Genomic DNA, 18,232 nt, shown 5'->3' with positions numbered 1-18,232 from the left:
ACCTGCTCTGAGATAACTTTTTGTTGTGTTGCCTGCCGGCTGCCATAACGTCACATCCTTTTGAATTTTCACGGAAAAACACACCCTTCAATCAATCAGTCCACAGGCAGTAAGCCAACAGAGAAAGTCGAAGAAAATCTCATTATTTAAGTTATGTGACAACCAGTTCACTCATTAGCAATAAAAAATGATTAATATGTGTACATTACTTCACAATTCTTAGATATAGCACCTTTAAACCAGCCAGAAAATTGACACCTCAAGGACACACATTGTAATAGTTGGCTGTTGCATTTCAGTGCCAGTCTGGGTCTGTGTGTCGTGTTGAAGGACTCAAATCATTAGCTTTATCTTCCTGTAGCTGCCCGTGGACATCCTTTTCTGTTTTGGTACAGAACCAATTTGAGAATTCAAGTTCATGTAATTAATGACAGATGATAGATCACAACATATAATTATTGTTAGGCCAAAGGTACTATCCAATTTTAATCATTCAAACATAAAATCAAACATCTGTGATTTCAGCTGAAGGATGCTCTTGAAAGAGTTGGGAGGACATTTTAAACAAAGAAAAAAGAGTAAATTTTTAATAAAAATAAGAGTAAACACACTGTGTCAAAGATACAGTTAACTGTAAAGACTGCAGTTCTTCCAACTCTGGTTATTTGTATTCCAGTTTCCATCCTCTGTTTGCCCAGAAAAGTTACATTTTGTGGTACAATGCAGCAAAATGGACAGTCTTTTCTTATATCTGAGTGTATGCCACAGCATATCTCACGTAGCACCAAGGGCTGCTGTTGTCCATTGATATTCCAGCTCAGCGTGCATGTCAGAAGCGCTTTGTCTGACTGTGCGGCACAGGGGAGACAGTGTTTGACGGCGCGTCTATGAATTTAATTATCTACAGCTGCTTCAGAGCAAATAGAATGATCTGTAAGATCAGTAAAGGTGACAGAGCTTTCCTTAGGCTGCAAAACACATACAAAATAAACATAAACACAAGTTCTTAATATACATGCCCACATATTCATGCATATGTATGCTATACAAGTAAAATAAGACAACACAAGGACACTTTTAGGCCTGAACTGCATCTAACAAAAGCTGCCTGCTAGCAAAAAATGTCCACTCTGTTTCTGTTCCTGTAAATGTCACATTCTGATAACCTGAAGGGTTTGTGACTGCATCCTCTGTGTTTCCATGGATCAGGGGCATTTTTAACATGGTAGCGCTGTAAGCAGCAAGTCCCACATCAGCAGGGCAAATGTTCTTCCAGTCTGATTAATAAGACGCTCAGCAGTGTCTCTCTATCTCTCCAAGGAGAGTGTATCAAAAACAGCAAACTCTCCCTTTGTGGAGCTGGATTAAATACAAAATAAATAAAGTGTGTTGTGACTTCCTTTAAATGTTAAAGGGATTTAAAGAGCTTGAGAGTCTCGCCTCAGGTATAAATATATTGAGGCGTATTTTAGTTGCTAAATAGAGCGATAGATGGTTTATACACAAGTACTTTGCTTCCAGAGTGAAGTGACATATTCTGACTCTCTTTATTTCTGCCTGTGTGTGTGTGTGTGTGCTGTGTTATTTATGCAGGCGTGCTGTAAAATGCATATGTGACTGTGTGTGCGTGCAGATTGTACGCCTCGCTCTGGATTCAAATTACCAATGGCTTCATCACAATGATACAGCGAGGGCTGAGACTGACAAGATTGTAGCTTCTCCCAACAAATGAAAAGGCAGTCAGTCAGGCAGAGAAGCGTGCTGTGCCTCCAGTTACGCTCTCATCTACTTAGACTTGCATAAAAGGAAATGAAAGGGGAAAATGATCTTTGTCAGTCGAAAAATGTCAGGGAGATAAGGCGAAATAGTCTTAACACTTTGTACAAATCCCTCATGTTCCCATGTAATTATCGACAAAATTCCTTGCAAAACATGTCCTGGAAATCTCTGATTATAGTGGACAATGTCTGGTCTCAATTTCCCCAAAGCCCAACAGAGCTCTGCATGAGACGGATATTGACAAAGAGATGGAGGAAAAGAGAAAGAGAGAGAGTATAGCATGTACAGCAGAATAAAGAGGAAAAAAAGAAGACATTGGACCCAAAGAAGAATGAAAAAGAGTGACAGGATGGAGGGCTTGACACTGAGTGGTCAGCCTGGCATTGTCTTGGCACCACAGAGCATCAGAACTTGTAAGAGCCATTTATAAACACTGTGCCGGCAGCTTAGACAGAGAGGATTATCAAACGACACTTTTAGCCTCTTAAGCAAGCCACAATTGTAGCCAACATGGTCCAAAAGAGCATGAGACAAAGAACTTAGAGGGAGGATGAACATGAGCGCAAGGACTTAGTTAAATGTCAGACAGCTTGTGTATTGTAAATGTAACTTCTATGCTCTATTGTTTCTGTTGTTTGAGTGGCTGCTGTTCATGTTTTCTTTTCTCTGAGCAAAAATGGGAAAGGGCGAGGGGACTGAAGCAGTGAAAAGGACAGAGAGGCAGGCAGGGAGAGAGGGAGGGAGGGAGAGAGAAAACAAGAGGAAGAAGAAGGAAAAGAAGAAGGGGAAAACAGCCACCGGTGGGTAACTGCCGCTGGACGGTTGTTGCAAAGCGTTTAATCTCCCACGCTTGGAGAATACAAACGATCTTGTAATCGTCCCCGACCTTGACATGAACAGCAAGGTCGCAGGGGAGCCGGGCTATTTTGCATTTCCCACAGATGCTTTGCCGAGACACGCGGAACAATTAGTAAACTGGATAAAAAGGAATTGAGTCTGTCTTAATCTCCTCCTCCTCAGTACCCCTCCGCCCCTCCCCACCCCACTCCTCACCCCCACCCCACACACCCCACTCTCCCCTCAGGGTAGTTACCTGGCACACCCCCAACCACACAGCTTCTTCCAGCAGATTCTTAACGCTTAATTATGATAAAGGAGTAGTCAATGCTACCAAGTCAGGTCAGACTGCACATGCCTGTGGGCTGTGCATTTTTTTCCTAACTGTGGGGGCTGCAGCTATTGATTAATTTAAATATTTAATATGTTCAATTTACAATTAGAGGGAAATGTAAGAAAGCAAATGATTTTTTTGCTTGATAAATGAAATTCTATCAGTTTCTGTGTGTGTTTCTATTCGATGATATGATGTGCATTAGACAGCAACCGAGCTCATGAGTGTAGGCTGGCCTCCACACTGACATCTCCAAACTGAGTAGGAGGACACTAGGGTATTAATGTGTGTTTTAGTGTGTATGCGTGTGTGCTTGTGTGCTTCTGTGTGTCAGCCCCAGAATCGCCTTTATGTTATTAAGGGACTTTTGTCCTCCGACAACAGCGCATTACCTCTGTTATTGAATATGCTGAGAGTTGAGATATGATTATACTCCAGGCCGGTTTAATTTCTGTTTTCAGCAGTTTGATTATAAAAGGATGGACTGGGGTCTTTAAAGTTAAGCCTGTATGGTTTTAGCCTTATTCCACAGAGGGATAATAGAACTGACCCCTGCTCAGCATTTTAACTCAACCTCAAAACAGCATCAACACAATGGCCACTAAGTCCCATATTCATTGCTTTGTAATAGTGATACCTTCACAGTGTCTAAAACATGTAATATAATGTGACAAGCAGCAACATCAGACTGTATTTTACTTGTTTGTTTGTTTTCCGTTAGAATTACGATTTAATTTTCACCATTTAATAGTGTTGTGCTCAACCTTGATATTGATGTGGTGCAGTTTATTTCTTACAGTGCTGCAGCCAGCACTCACCTCCTCTATGTTTAGACCTGGTTTCCATGGCAAATAATAGAGCTAGTTAAAGTTAATGATTAAAAAATAGACAGAGAAAAAGTGATAAGACTCAGCTGGTTCAGTTGAGGGCGCAGCTTTCCTTTTACAGCAAAACTTCTTCTTTTTTTTTTAAATTTAATCTTAGAACTGTAAATTTCAAAGGATTAAACACTGTGGTGCAGATCTGTGATAACTCAGGTATTCTTCTTCTTCAAGAGTATCTTACAGTTTTTGACATTTATATATTCTGTAACAACATGAAGAGTATTTCTGGGAGCTTAGAGGTTAAGGAGAGTTATAATGGGTGAATATACAGGTCTTCCTACAGTCATAAAAGAAAACTCAGTCATATGAAATACACAGCTATCTTTAATCTCAATTTTTTAATTTATTTTTGTGTTCTTTTGAAAGGCTGAAGTGGAGTTGCAACCCTGCCAATTCATTCAAACACGATGTGGGTGCCTGCGTGGGAGCTGTTCATGTTTGCTAATATTGATTGAGCTTTCTCACATTAATATGAATAATGTGTAAACTCAGGGATGGTTTTCAACTCAATTTTTATATGTAATTTATTACTATTGGCGCTTGATGCTCCAAATATCCTGCTTTTACTGGGGTTTTTTTTAGCATGTATTCTTCTCTACGATAACCCCCATGGCACACAGGCTCATAAATCCAACCCTCAGATCACAACAAGATAGGGGGGGGTCCCGGTTAAGCTCATGGAGCCAGGACAGATCAATCCAAGGTGGAAAGTCTGGCAGGATCAGCAGCTTTTTGACTTGCTTTAAGTGCAAATAGATTAAATCAGCTGGAAGAAGCAAGGTGTCCTCAGTAGTGAGTGGCTATGATGGGGGATGCTGGCATGTGCACCTGTGCATGCATGTGTGTGTAGAGCGGAAGCCAGAAGAAGTGAAGTGTATGTTGTGATGATGGGGAACTGTGTGAATGTGTGCCAGAGTAGGTAGAGCAGAAGGTGTGAACTTGAGCTTTAATTTCTAGCACACCTATACTCACAGGTATGCATATCTGTGTTTGTGTATGGATGTGCACGTGTATGTGTGATTAAGTGCTGAGAAGTGTTAATAAGGACACCTATCTGTTTGATTTGTACAGTTTTAAGTTAGGCTTTTTTTGTTGTTGTTTTTTTTTTAAACTTTTCTCCTTGTTAGCACTCTTGTATCTGTGATCAGGACTGGAGGTGTTTTGACTCGAGTTTACACATTTTCTATTTCTGGTTCATGTAATTTGTATCATATAATTTGTCTTGTTACTCTGTTGATTCCTTTGTCTTACTGCACTCATGTATTTCATGCAGCATTTGTTAAATCAGGGTGGATGTAAGCCAGCAAGAGATACCTTATTTCAGAAAATACACTGTTTGTGGACAGTGGATTTACTGTCAAATGAACAGTATCATTGGCTTTGATAGAATAAAATGCTACTTTTTTTAATCTTCTTTTTAAACATAGAACCATTTCAGCAAGACATTTTTTTTAAATTTTGCATATGCTGCTACAGATCACTGTCAGGAGGCCTGTGTACTTCCAGCCAGTTAGTGATGGGTTTTGCATCATACATTGAGCTATTGTAATGAATTTGAACAATGTCATTGTTTTTGAACCCCTAACTGAATTCATGATGTGGAGTACTGGACACCAGACAGGGTTCAGTCGCAATGAACAGCCACTGGTGACAAACAGTTGGTTTCATGGACCAATATGTAGGTCAACCAATGAATGAATGGTTCATTGGCTGCTGTTAAGGGGACAGCTTATGTTGTTTCAATGTTGGCACGATGCTTCCTGTGCATGGAGAAGATTCCTTGCAACTCTACAGCAAGAGACTCCATTATTTGATTTTCAAACAGGGTGAATCTGCTTAGTATAAATCAGCAAATATATAATACTATTGTCTTTTAAGCCCAAAATGTGTGATCTCTGCAGGTGTATTTTATATTTTCATTGTGGAACATCAACTGATCTCTATCTTATATCTGTCTTTGTGACTGATTCAGAAAGTCCTTGTTTCTCTTGTCCCCCCAGCCCTTTCCGACCCAGATGGAGACCCCTGTCGGAGGACCTACTGCGGACGGGGTCGACAGTGTGTGTTAATGGCAGAAACCGGCCGAGCTGAGTGCGTTTGCCAGGAAAAATGCCGGCCCTCCTTTGTGCCGGTGTGTGGCTCAGACGGCAGGTTCTACGAGAACCACTGTGAGGTTTACCGCACTGCCTGCCTGCAGAGGAGACGGATCTATGTGGTGCACAGCAAGGACTGCTTCTTTAAAGGTACCATTAAACTGATACACTGACACTGCAGAGGACTGTGGGCACACTGTAGAAAAGATTACAGTCGGTAGTCTGTATGTCATGCCTATGGTGTGATAAATACATCAGTGATAAGTGCCGGGGGTGGTTGTCAAAATTAAGTAGTTTTTCTTTCAAATTGCTTTTAAACTCTAAAATCTTTGTTCTCACGTTGTATTAGAGGAAATTTGGCCCCGTTTTGCTTTTGACCTGCTTATATTTCTCGCCAAAGCTAACCAAATGAAAAGGCTAAATTGCCTTGGTGATGTATGTTAACGGTACTTACTGTTTGCTAAAAATATGTAGGTGATTTATTGATAAAAGGTTGCATGCATACCCTTCAACTGTGCACTAGAAATGAAAGTTTTAATACAAAAATAGTTTTCCACATGTATTTGATACATGTACAAGTATCTCAAATTTAAACTACTACAGCTATGTCATAATAAATAATATGATTCAAGAAAATGAATGAATTTGAGATGGATTGAAATCAAGTGAAATTATTACATCGCTCTGGTTTTCTTCTTAAACGTGCCTTAAGAGATAAACAGACATTACAAGTTAGTAAAATACCATTTATGTTTTCAATTTCGGATTCTCAGTTTTTCATTTATTCATTATGAAGCGCAACTCCTGCTGCACCATAACAACAGCGCAGTGATGCTGCACAGTGATCATTTGTCTTTGAAGTCTGACAGCTTCACTGAGAACGATACAGGTTAAAAATTTTGATGCTTTTTGAATGAAGATTGCCCCAAAATGTTGTTCTTATACCTGTGAGGTGCACTTGAAGGCTGCAGTGGGGCTTTGACTCCAGCTTGATGTTGACACATTTAAACAGAAACAGTTGTACAGACAAACAAAGCAATTGTTTCCTAACACGTTGCCACCTGTCAAACTCCAGTCACGAGCATCAGTCACTGATGGAGTCATGCTGTTTCTGTCAGACACCTATTCAATTGAGATAAAAGGATGAAATCATTTGTAGCTTGGCACTGAAGGCTGTGGCTCAGGGTCATGTTTGTCGTCTAGCAATAGCTAAGCACTGGCATTGGCACTCAGACAGTCAGCATTTTTATCAGGTGCTGTATTCATCTCCTCTCTGTGCTCCACTGCTATAATCACACTCCTTTCAAGTCAGCATGCTTACTTGGCAGTTGGTCCTAATCACAAACACTGGCATCTGAATCATGTATAGTTGCATCGTAACAGTTCATTTAATGATCAGTCTAATTTGAATTTTAAAGGTGAGCTTTCATTCAAAAGGTAAACTATGTTAGACACAATGTTGAACACTGTAAAGATGTAATTCACAGGTCCCCCCCCCCCCCCCCCCCACACACACACACACACACACAATTTAAAGTTGGTGCTCACATATTAATTCATACTGTATGCCCACAAACAGAGTCTAACCTCTGAGACAGTCCTCCCCTCTACTACCTGTACTACATTAATATTCTGGCACTCATAAATCACCACCACTAGGTTACTGTGGATCACCAGTTCTTTATAGTAAATCATTACAATTTTCAGTCCTTGACTATCACTCATTAGTAGAAGTGCAACTCTCAGCATGAACAGTCAGCATTATTATCCAACAACCAGGCCAGTCGTTTCATCATGACTTCGATTTATAGGTAACAGGGTCAAGTAGGGCTTCTGCACATTTTAAATATTCACGCACAACAAACATTATTTTCAATATACCGGGATAGGTCGGCACTATCAAATAGTGCAAGCATGCATGTGTATGCACAGCACACCTGTTGGTATCTCCTCATCTTTAACATGTTGTTTTCCAGCTCAGACTAGTATTAAATGTCTTTTATAATCCCTCAAAATAGAAAGTAAGTCTATAGTTATTTTTAGAGCATAAATTTATGTCACTGCAGCACTAAAACACACACACACACACACACACACACACACACACACGCACATGCACACACACACACACACACATACATATGACAGCACTTTTAGTCATATCACATTATGGTGGAAAGGATTCCTGGCAGACACCACCATGTATAGCTAATCCACATTAGGGATATTCAGGCTTAAACTCAAGATGTCTGTATGTCTGAAAAGTCAAATGTCACAGGAATCATGTGTGTGTGGGTTTCTATGTAAATGAGATGTAATTAATGCATCTGCAAAGACATAACTTGAAGGCACAGTGCTCTGCTAGAGTCATTATTCACATTTTCTTTTGTGTTTTACTATAAATCGCAGAGGAACTGGAGAGGTGGTGCAGTGAGTTGTCTCAGTAAATGCTATCATCCCTGCTGGTATAGCCAATCCTCTTGAAAATAACAACATATCCTTGTTTGAAGCCCATGTAACTCTCAGTATTTCACCATGCAGGCGCCAATAAGGCACACGTAATTGAATCATACAAATAAATCAATATATCCACTACAGTAATTGCACTGGGATAACACAGCAATATTGAATGGACAAACTGGTATTTCGCACTAAGTGGTGTTTTATTTTCATTATTGGTGTTACGTGGCTGTGTGTTGTATGTTGGGGGTGCTATATGTTCACTTACTGAATAAAGAGTAGGTTCAACTATATTGTCTCCTTCCTTTTGAACATATATTTTAATTTTCTCTCCATTTCTTACTTGTCTGTTGTTTAGTTATATATTTCGGGACCCGTTTTTTAAGGGCCTAGAGCAAATTAAATGCTAAATGGAAAAAAAAAAAATTCAAACTGTCTGAGAACAAGATCCATGCATACAAAAATTGATCTTTTAGGCTCTACAAATATGCATTAGGCCACATGGCAAAAATCTTTTGGGCTTTTTTTGGTAATTTTGCTTTCAAATTTGATAAATCTGAAAGCTCTGCTGTGAAAGCCAATTTCCTTTAGCTCAGGGCTAAGGCCACAGTCACAGTCTCAAATCTGGCAGACACTTTTGCATGCTTTCGTCTCATCATATCTAGATTATGGTGATTCACTGTTCACAGCCAGTTCAAAACTCAGCACTTAAGCAAAAGAAAGAGTAACCACATATGTCTCGTCCTCACTCCATTTCTCCAGCTAACACTTACTTATACAGTTAATTCAGAATGCCCTGAGTGTGTCAGCATATACCTTCATTCGTCATCTCCTCTATATTTTTCTCATTTCTCAGCAAATCCCATAAGAACACCAAAATCAGCAATGCTTTTAGTCTGTCTTTCAATAGAGGTGTGAGGTGGGAGGAGCTATTTTGGGAGCCCCATGGTACTCAAGTAAAAATCCCATTCATTTTTCCCATGTAGAGTGTTTCGTGACTCACACTTTGAGCACTTGTGCACCTTGGATCAAGATAAAAATATGGTTAAATCAAAGTACAAAAGATTCAAAAGAAGCCTTAGAAAATATCTGGTTCTTCAGTAAAAAGTCCAAGGTACAAGATAAATAAAAATTTTGGTTTAAAAAAAATGTGGATTTTCAGACAGGACTTAATACACATTTGGTACTCTTGTGAGTATAAGTAGCAGCAGGACAGTTTATGTGGGATTGACAAAAAATGAACACCAACAGTGAGGCTATACCACACTTTGGCTAAACAAGCAATAAGTTCACTTGATGGTGATTTTGGTCATCTTTTGATGATGCTAGCACCAAATTAGCTCAAATGTGACAGTGGATGTGTCAGAAGTCACTCACTGATTCACAACTCTAAATAAATAATAATAAATAGTCAATTGAGATTTTTTTTACTCTTATTGGTCATCATCATTTGTGTCATGTTTAATTTTAAATCTGTGATATGTAGTTTCATCATTTGTACCATAGATATGTCAGTCCTTCCAAGGAGTAGTTACATCATCATTTGAGCAGCTCAGTATCACAGGAATGACGTCTTATTGAATGATTCCAGGGTCATGATTTATGTCTAATACAACCCCAACCTCTGCACACTGGAGATGGTGGATGGGCGTGCAGTTTGTCTGACTTTAATGCAGAATAACATAGTTTATATCATATGAAACACTTTCAGTTAACATTAGTGTTTTAATTAACAGTAACTATGCTCCTTCTATAACCTTAACTGTCACTAACCATAACCATACCTTATCTTAGTTTATTTGCCATAAACATTTACAAACTTCCAGTGACCTTAAGCTTACTGTATTTGCCAAGTGCAGATTTCATAGAAAGCATAAAAATGTTGGCATAGGGAATAAAAAGCCATTATCACCAAATGTAGTCTGAGGTTTTGCAGAATCATCCAACATCGACTTTCATGTGTAGCAACAGGGTTGCATTTAAACCACTCCCCAGAGTTTTTTTCTCATTTTGTTATTATGTTGTTATACTGTATATAGTTGTTTTGTTTTTATAGAAAAAGCTGTTTTTTTAAGGAGAGAGGGCAGCTCTCCTGTAGTTTTATGTTTTTAATCATATTTTTATTTTATTTCTTTCTTCAGGCAATGTGGAAAAAAGGGAGAAAGTTTAATGGTTCAAACTTAATGTCGGTCTTTTGCGGCAAACATTGTAGCAGAGGCAAAGGGATTTACCGACTGTGGATACCCAGATATTCTCTTTGATGCAGCTTGAAGGAGGCTATAGCCTCGCTCTGACCTGATAGGACTGGTGTACTCATAAGTGTTTGGGAATGGATTTGTAGTCTGACAGGCAGGAGAGGTGATTGCATACAGAGTGCAAGGAAGGCTGTAAACCTCTGGATATGGGGTGCTTTGTTTTGCCCTGTCACTGGCTTCTTAGTATTTACGCTCAGTCACTTCAGCTGATTCTTTTATCCATATCGACTTAACAATGAGTACACATACAATAGTAGAATAACATTAGAATGACAGAAAAATAAGATGCTAAGCTCAAAAAGGTTAAAGCTAATACATAACTATTATACAAAAAGGAGAGAATAGTATAAGGAATCAAATTAGGATTGAGGGGTTTTCATTATCGTACCTTTTTTCAATAAGTTAAATTCTGTTTTCACTGCAGGCACTTTTAAGATTTCCACTGTACAAAGACTCTGCTAAATAATTTTAACAGAAACTAAACGTGTAACATAAGTGAAAGTCAACACAGCTTCTCATGAATGTAAAAAATTGACTTCAAAGTTAAAAGTTAAACACTAGTGGCTTCAGAAGGACCACATTGTGAATAAAAACGACTGATAGAAGAGTTACTTTCAAGCCCAATTACACATTTAAATTGTAATTGCCAAAAGTCCTAAAATGGGTTTTCCTTGAAGAAGTTTGCGGTTATTACCATTACTTACTCCCACATCCACCCAAATGAATAGCTTCTCTTTCCAGTTGATAATCATTAGGAATTCAGCTGATTTTACATTTATGTTTGAAACATTGAAACTGAGGAGAATAAAGTGCAAACAAAAACATACACACACTGCGGCACTGCATTTACCTTGTTATTTAAGTTCACAGCTGATTATTCTGATAATTTGTAAAATGAGCATCACATATATTTTTTCCTCTTCTCTTATGGTGAGCTGCAAGTCGACCCATTTCTGACCCTGGCTTTGATTACAACTCCATCCCTCTGAAGCCATTTGAAAAAGAACGAGTGCAGTTGATTAATCACTTTCATCTTCCTGATGAGTAAGAAGCTCCCAGTCAAGGCAGACCAAAGAGACATCTGTTTCCATTGGGTTGTGTAAGGCGCTTAGCAGGAGGATCTCAAATGTGTCCTACAATGACCACTTCATTAGGGACGAGTGTCGCTCTGGTGATACTTGGTTGTGATACTGTTGCCTCCCAAATCATCATACAGTCATATGATGATTTGGGAGCAACCACACAGAAATTACTTGTGAATTTCCCTGGGGTCATGGTGAGGTTTACTTCAATTAAGACTGTGCACTGATCCATCCATACATTAATGCAGGGACTCCCTGATGTCACTTGTCACAGGTTTCATAGGTTGATAGGTTGTGGTCTAAAAGAGTTGTTTTTGCACAAATACACTATCTACTCTACTAGATCTACTCATCATTTTAGATTTATCTGGCAACCCCTTGAAGGGAGTCCGGACCCCCATGTTGCAAATCATTACAATTGCATCAGTCAGCAAATTGTCAGCAAAACAGCCTTTATAAGGATCCTGATTGATTGATTGATGCCAAACTAATTTGAGCCTGACTGATATATCAGCCAGCCAATATTGGCCTATCACAGATATATCGGTATTGACAGATATGTTGTCCGATACGTGGGGATATTTATAAAAAAAAAAAAAAAAAAAATGTTACATAGGCAGAATTCTATGTATATGTAATCCTTTTTCTTAATTCAAGTTTAATAAATGCATGTTTTTTTTTGTTCTGTTTTTTTCATTCCGTTATTATTATTATATTATTTATAATTATATAATTATATTGTTAAATTGTAATATATTAATATCTATTACATATCTTTGTCACAAGTGTTTGATAACCACATTTGAGGGATCATTGCAAAAAATGTGTGTTTATCTATATATTCTGTACATATAAGATTATTGGCCAAATTGTTCCCTAATATTGGTATCGGCATCGGCACATAGAATCCAGTATCGGTCAGTCCCTATTAGTAATAATTGGTTATGGTTTGATATCCAAAAATGTGCCTGAATTTCAGTAGATATTACAGGTAAAGTGTTCTCGAGATCATGAATTCCATCCTCCCTGTATCCCTCACTCATAGCCATTCATCATTTTGCCATGTTTGCTGTGTCTGATACTTTAAAAGCAGCTTCAACCGTTTTGATTACTCTTTATCATCCTGCCTTGTTCCGTGGCAGCTATGGTTATTGCATTAGCCATGAAAGCTAGCCCCCTCGTCTTCCTCTCTGCTCCCACTCCGCAGCCTGTGGCAGCGCTCTGCCTCTGCCGTCCATCTTATTGCTCACTAACCCTCTGCCCCCTCCTGTGACTGAAGCCATTAACTCGGTCGCACAAACACACAGCTCTCATAAGGAGGATCAACTTTTGCTTGAGCTCCAGCCCTGCAGCTTTAGTTGTACACACAGAGGCCGAACAGGGTTACAGCAAGATGCTTTTAAAGGTGGCAAATATACAACGTGTAGGCGCTTACAGAAAGTTCACAATCTCTTCTTTTTTTTTGGCACCGTTTTTTTTTTTTTTTTACGCCATCTCCTGTTCCAACACTTTGTAAGATTTAATTGACTAAAATGTTTTTTGTACTTTCATAGACATGCCAAACTTCTGTTGCGTGGTGTTATTCTCTCAAAACTGAAGCGCTCCTTGTGATTTGAGAGCTGTTATAAAATAGACACTTCACATACTACACAATAGTGGGTGGTAATTGTGTTACAGTCTGTATTTGTCTAAATTAAATGTTGGTAACATAACGATTGCAAATAACTTTGACCTGGAAACTAGTTTTCTAGAAAGTATGTGTGTTTTTTTGGGGTGTTTTTTCTGTTTTTATCTCTACTATGTGATTTGCATTTGATACGTAGAACTCCTATAGACAGATAATCAGATGGATAGATCACTGATAGATGGATAGATAGGTAGGTGTAATATTCAAAGCCAAAAAACTTCAATCCTGGTTCTTTTTTTTTTGCTAGACCTCTATGTATTGGTTCCCCCGCTACACCGCCAGACTGGTTTCATTGAAATGAATTAGCCCTAATATATAACCTGTCAAGTCACCAGCAGTAAGTCAGTGGTCCATTCCCAGAAAGATGAACTCTCCAGAGTGCCTTCAGTTTTATATTTTTATGTGAAATGACTGGCCTGATTATAGCCTGACCTGTTTGAGTTTGAGTTTGAGTTTGAGTTGTGCAGGCTCTCCAATTAATGTAAAAATCCCTCATTCATATTGCTGCAACCTATTAAACCAAATCATTCTACTCCTACATCACAATGACACATTTTATAAATGCTCTCAATTTAACTAAACTGTTTTAGCGGAGGTGTAAAGTTGTTCAGGTCACAAGACGTAACATTCGATCAAAAGTTTGGCGTCCGTCTCTCTGTTAGGTTAATAAGGACCAGAACTCTGCTGGACTACCAGGTGTGACACATCCCTACACACACACACACACACACACACACACACACACACACGTGACACCCTCCAGGCCTCCCCTGACAGCCCTTTATTTGTTACAGTGGGCTTATTAACGAGCAGCACAACTTTCCCCATCATTCTTTTCATGTTTTTTTCTCCCCCCCAACACCTTTCTCCTCATTTTCTCTCATCAGCAGTCACGTGCGTCTTACCTCATTAACTTGATTTCCTCCCCACAGATTCATTATGGTGGAAGTATTTGCTGTATGAAATGGATGTCCTGTCCCAGATAGAGATGTCCCCTGGTCCGGCTCCAGTCCCCTGCCTCATAAACATTAGTTTCCCCTTTGAAAATAGAAAACTCTTTTTGGCCACTGATGTCCCCCGCTGTTCTGGTAGTGGGACATCGTCAAGGATACTGCACCAGAAGAACGATGTGATCAGACTACAGCCCGAATGTTGAACAGGCTACACCTGAAATATGAACAGATTTAGGATTTTCTGAAGCCGAACCTAACGGTAATAGGATACAGTAATATTTAATAAAGTATGGTGCTGGTTTGGTTTCATAAAGGAAAAATATACTCTGGAAAAATGTTGTTTGGGTGTAACTAAAAACTAAAATTCCTACAAAGTTTCTTCTCTCAGGATTTAGCAGAAGCTACAACATAACTCCCAAAATATTTCATTACAATTACCTTCATTACGTTTCTTTTTCTTCTCAAATCTCTCCTTGTGAGCTCTATTTATCACAAAATAGTACTTCAGAGAAATCAATTTTAGTGATGCTTCACTTGCTGCTCCAAATGAAGAGGTAAAATATTCTCTCACGGTCAGAAACAAGTTTGTATTTTGCACATAATTTTAAAGTCACTGCTTCTTGTGGTGAAGATGTTTAACATTCTTTGACATCACATTGTAATTTAATCTAATATAAAAAAGTAAATGTAGTATTAAGGTTGGATGGGACACACATTGGAGCTCTTGGGCCAACAAGATGTGTGTAGTCATGTAGTTTTAAAGGTCCTGACACCACACAAACATCTGGGTGTGGTTCAGTGTGTGTTACTGGATGTTTGACCATGTTGCATTGGTGGCAGGAACAGACTGCGGGGCAAAGCAATTCTGACTGAAATTGAAACTGTGATTTTCCTCTACATAGAGCTCTTTATATTCAGGAGCTGGATTCAGCCTCCACCTTTGCTTCCTCCACAAGTAAATGATCCACATGCTGACAAGCCAGTTCAAAGCAAAGTAAAATATGAGTTTTGTGTTTATTTGTATGTCTGTGATGTTTTACTATTTACTACTTACTTCCTCACAAACACATATTGTATGTGCATGCTGGCAGTCAGCTGGTTGTTTAACATTTGATATTGTAGTGGACAGGATTTATTCAAAATGTATCCACCCTTTTAAATATTTACATGCAGGGATTCATTAAAGTACATTACAGTACAGTGTTTGGCTGATGTGATGTGGTGTGGTTAAACATGGTATTTTTGTAAGCAGTGTTGAACCTTTCTGGATTAAATATTATTATGATTTATGATAATTACCACTTGGAAGTCACACAATAGTTTAAGTGTTGAATTTACTTAGGCTGCCCCAAGCAAAGGTTTTCCTAGTTGCCTAGAGCAGTAGTTGTTAGTTCAAGCCATTAGTCAACTGGTCAATGTATGATATTAATTTTTAATTCATTATTTAAAGGTTCTATTTGTAAGAATCAGAAATTCCTTCGTACAAAGTGAGCTGCAATAGGCATCCTGTTGCTCGCTCGTGGGTTCGTCCAGCAGTGCAACACCATTTGCAAGTGTTGTGTTTTTTGTCATTTACACTTCTCATAACAAAATAAAAGATATTTAAAATTGTGTTTTGCACAGTGTATCAGCAAAGCATATCTCATTCCTAGTCAGTTGGCCACTCCTGTGGGATCATTAAACACCTGAAATGATACCACACTTTTGATTATTTCCTGGCCGACTCCAATAACTTTTTGGCTGGACCAGCTCTATTAATGTGAATGTCCGTCCATAACTGACTGATTGGCCGAGTGAGTCACTGACTAAGTGATACATTGGTTGGCTGAACACTCCTTTGAGTCCACTTCATTGGTCGACTTGGCCAGGTGTCACCACGTGTCACCATTTCCTGTATGCATTTTTTAAAATTAAAAGCATTCTAGCATTTCATACATCTTCGAGTCATATATAAGGTTTTTTTTTTTTTTTTTAAAGTATATTTTTTGGGCTTTTTTTGCCTTTAATGTTCAGGACAGTGTAGAGAGACAGGAAACAGGAGGCAGAGAGAGGGGGAATGGCACGCAGGATAAGACCGCTCGGATCGGGATTCGAACCGGGGTCGCCTGCAACGAGGACTATAGCCTCAACACATGGGGCGGGTGCGCTACCCGCTGAGCTATGCTCAACCCATATATAAGGTTTTGACCTAGTCGTAAACAACAAGGCACGGCTCCCAAATGGAGTTTGAAGGGGTTTCTTTTTACAACTAATTGAAAAATGAAGACTCTTCTCTTTGCCTAACATTTTGGTCTCCTCTTAGATATCCTTGCATGAATGTCAGGGAATATGTTTCAACTTTTTGACTGGACTGGCCATGGACCCGCCCTATAACGTTGTCCGTGAGTGAGTGATGAAGTGACACGGTTGGTCAGCTGGCAGATTGTTGGAGTTTCCCCATTGACCACTGCTCTCTTAAAATAAATCAACATGAGGTGATGGAAGCTGAGTACAATCACAATCCCTGCTCCAAGCTCTGATGATTTCAGCTGCAGGGAAATCAGTTAAACTCCTGTTTAAACAGATGCATACCAGCATCTCTACAGTCTCCTCCTCTTCTATCCAGTGTTATCTTCACTCTGTGGTGCATCTGAATTTTATAACTGAACTAATGCACAAACACACTCTTTTTATTTCTCTGACATGAACTCATGAAACATGAGTCTTGCAGAGTAGGTTGTTTAGTGTGGGGCAGCTTCTCTGCAGGTGTGCTTGATTTGACTGAAACTGTGATAACTGGGCAGAGATGAGCCTCCTGAATTTGCACCCAAAGTGCTGTCAAAACTTTAATTTACACTTCCCACCGCAGCCTCCCTGATCATCAACCGGGAACGAGGCAGAAAAGAAGTGCATAGAGGCATGAGGGTGAGAGCACAGTTAAGGCACACCAAATAACAATCACTGAAATGAAACACTGAATACAGTGAATAAAAAGAGACATACACATAGTGAAACCGATGAAAGAGCTAGATGATTTTACAGATAGGTAATTAAAATAGTTATAATTAAGATGAAAATCAATTATCTTTCAAATAAAACATGCCAAGGTATAAGTGAGGAAATACAACCACATTTATACTCTTTTTGACTCAACGTAGCTTAATTGTATCATCTGATAGCCTACTTCAGTACCCTTTATCAGCCAATATTACTGGGTTCACTACAGAGAATTCCAGACAAACATTTAATATCCCGGAATTCACATTATAGACACCACCGCTGACTATCTTTGTAACAAATTAGCCACAATTTCACACATTGACAAAAATCGGTCGAGCCATTTAGTAGGTTTTGACCTAGTCTTGTTCCATGACGGATGCACAAAACACGTTCCTCTGCAAAATCACACGGGAGTTACGTTGCCCATGCTTAATTAATCTTCACATGAAAAAATGTTGGGTGACTGACATTTTTGTATCATTTTTATCACTTTGCCCCTACTCTGGCTTCCTAATGAAACAAAAAAAATTAACCTGACACAGAATCAAAATTGATTTAACGTCCTTTGTCATGTTTTAGTTAAACAAAGTCAATTAATAATGACTGTAACCTTGCAGAGTGATGGAGAAACAAGGGCTTTTTTAAATGTCTGTATTCATCTTCAGTGAAGTCAGATTTTTTTGTGGGTTTCTTGTGATAATGGGGCATTTGTAGAAGAACTTTTCCTCTCCAAACGTTTTATACGCGGCATCTTTAAGGTTTTATATAAATGAAATAGCAGAAGCCATTAGTTCTTCTTCTTTTGATCCACTTTCCCATCCCGGTAGCTTTCTTACTCCATACTCTGCCTTTTTCTTAACCTCTCCAAATGCCTACTCATCCTTTTCTT

The 18,232-nt window shown here is 38.9% G+C and overlaps 1 protein-coding gene across 1 annotated transcript in view; it reads left to right on the top strand.

Moving 5' to 3' along the window:
• Nucleotides 1–18,232, top strand: part of fstl4 (follistatin-like 4) — a 197,791-nt gene that overhangs the window by 64,988 nt on the left and 114,571 nt on the right. The window contains exon 3 of the mRNA XM_053332315.1: nt 5,835–6,077. Within this exon, the coding sequence (XP_053188290.1) occupies nt 5,835–6,077 (243 nt within the window). The remainder of the gene's footprint in view (nt 1–5,834; nt 6,078–18,232) is intronic.

Source organism: Scomber japonicus, chromosome 13 (genome assembly GCF_027409825.1).
Source record: "Scomber japonicus isolate fScoJap1 chromosome 13, fScoJap1.pri, whole genome shotgun sequence".
NCBI lineage: Eukaryota > Metazoa > Chordata > Actinopteri > Scombriformes > Scombridae > Scomber > Scomber japonicus.
Note: the sequence above shows the minus strand (reverse complement) of the source record. Positions and strands in the feature narration are given on the sequence as shown.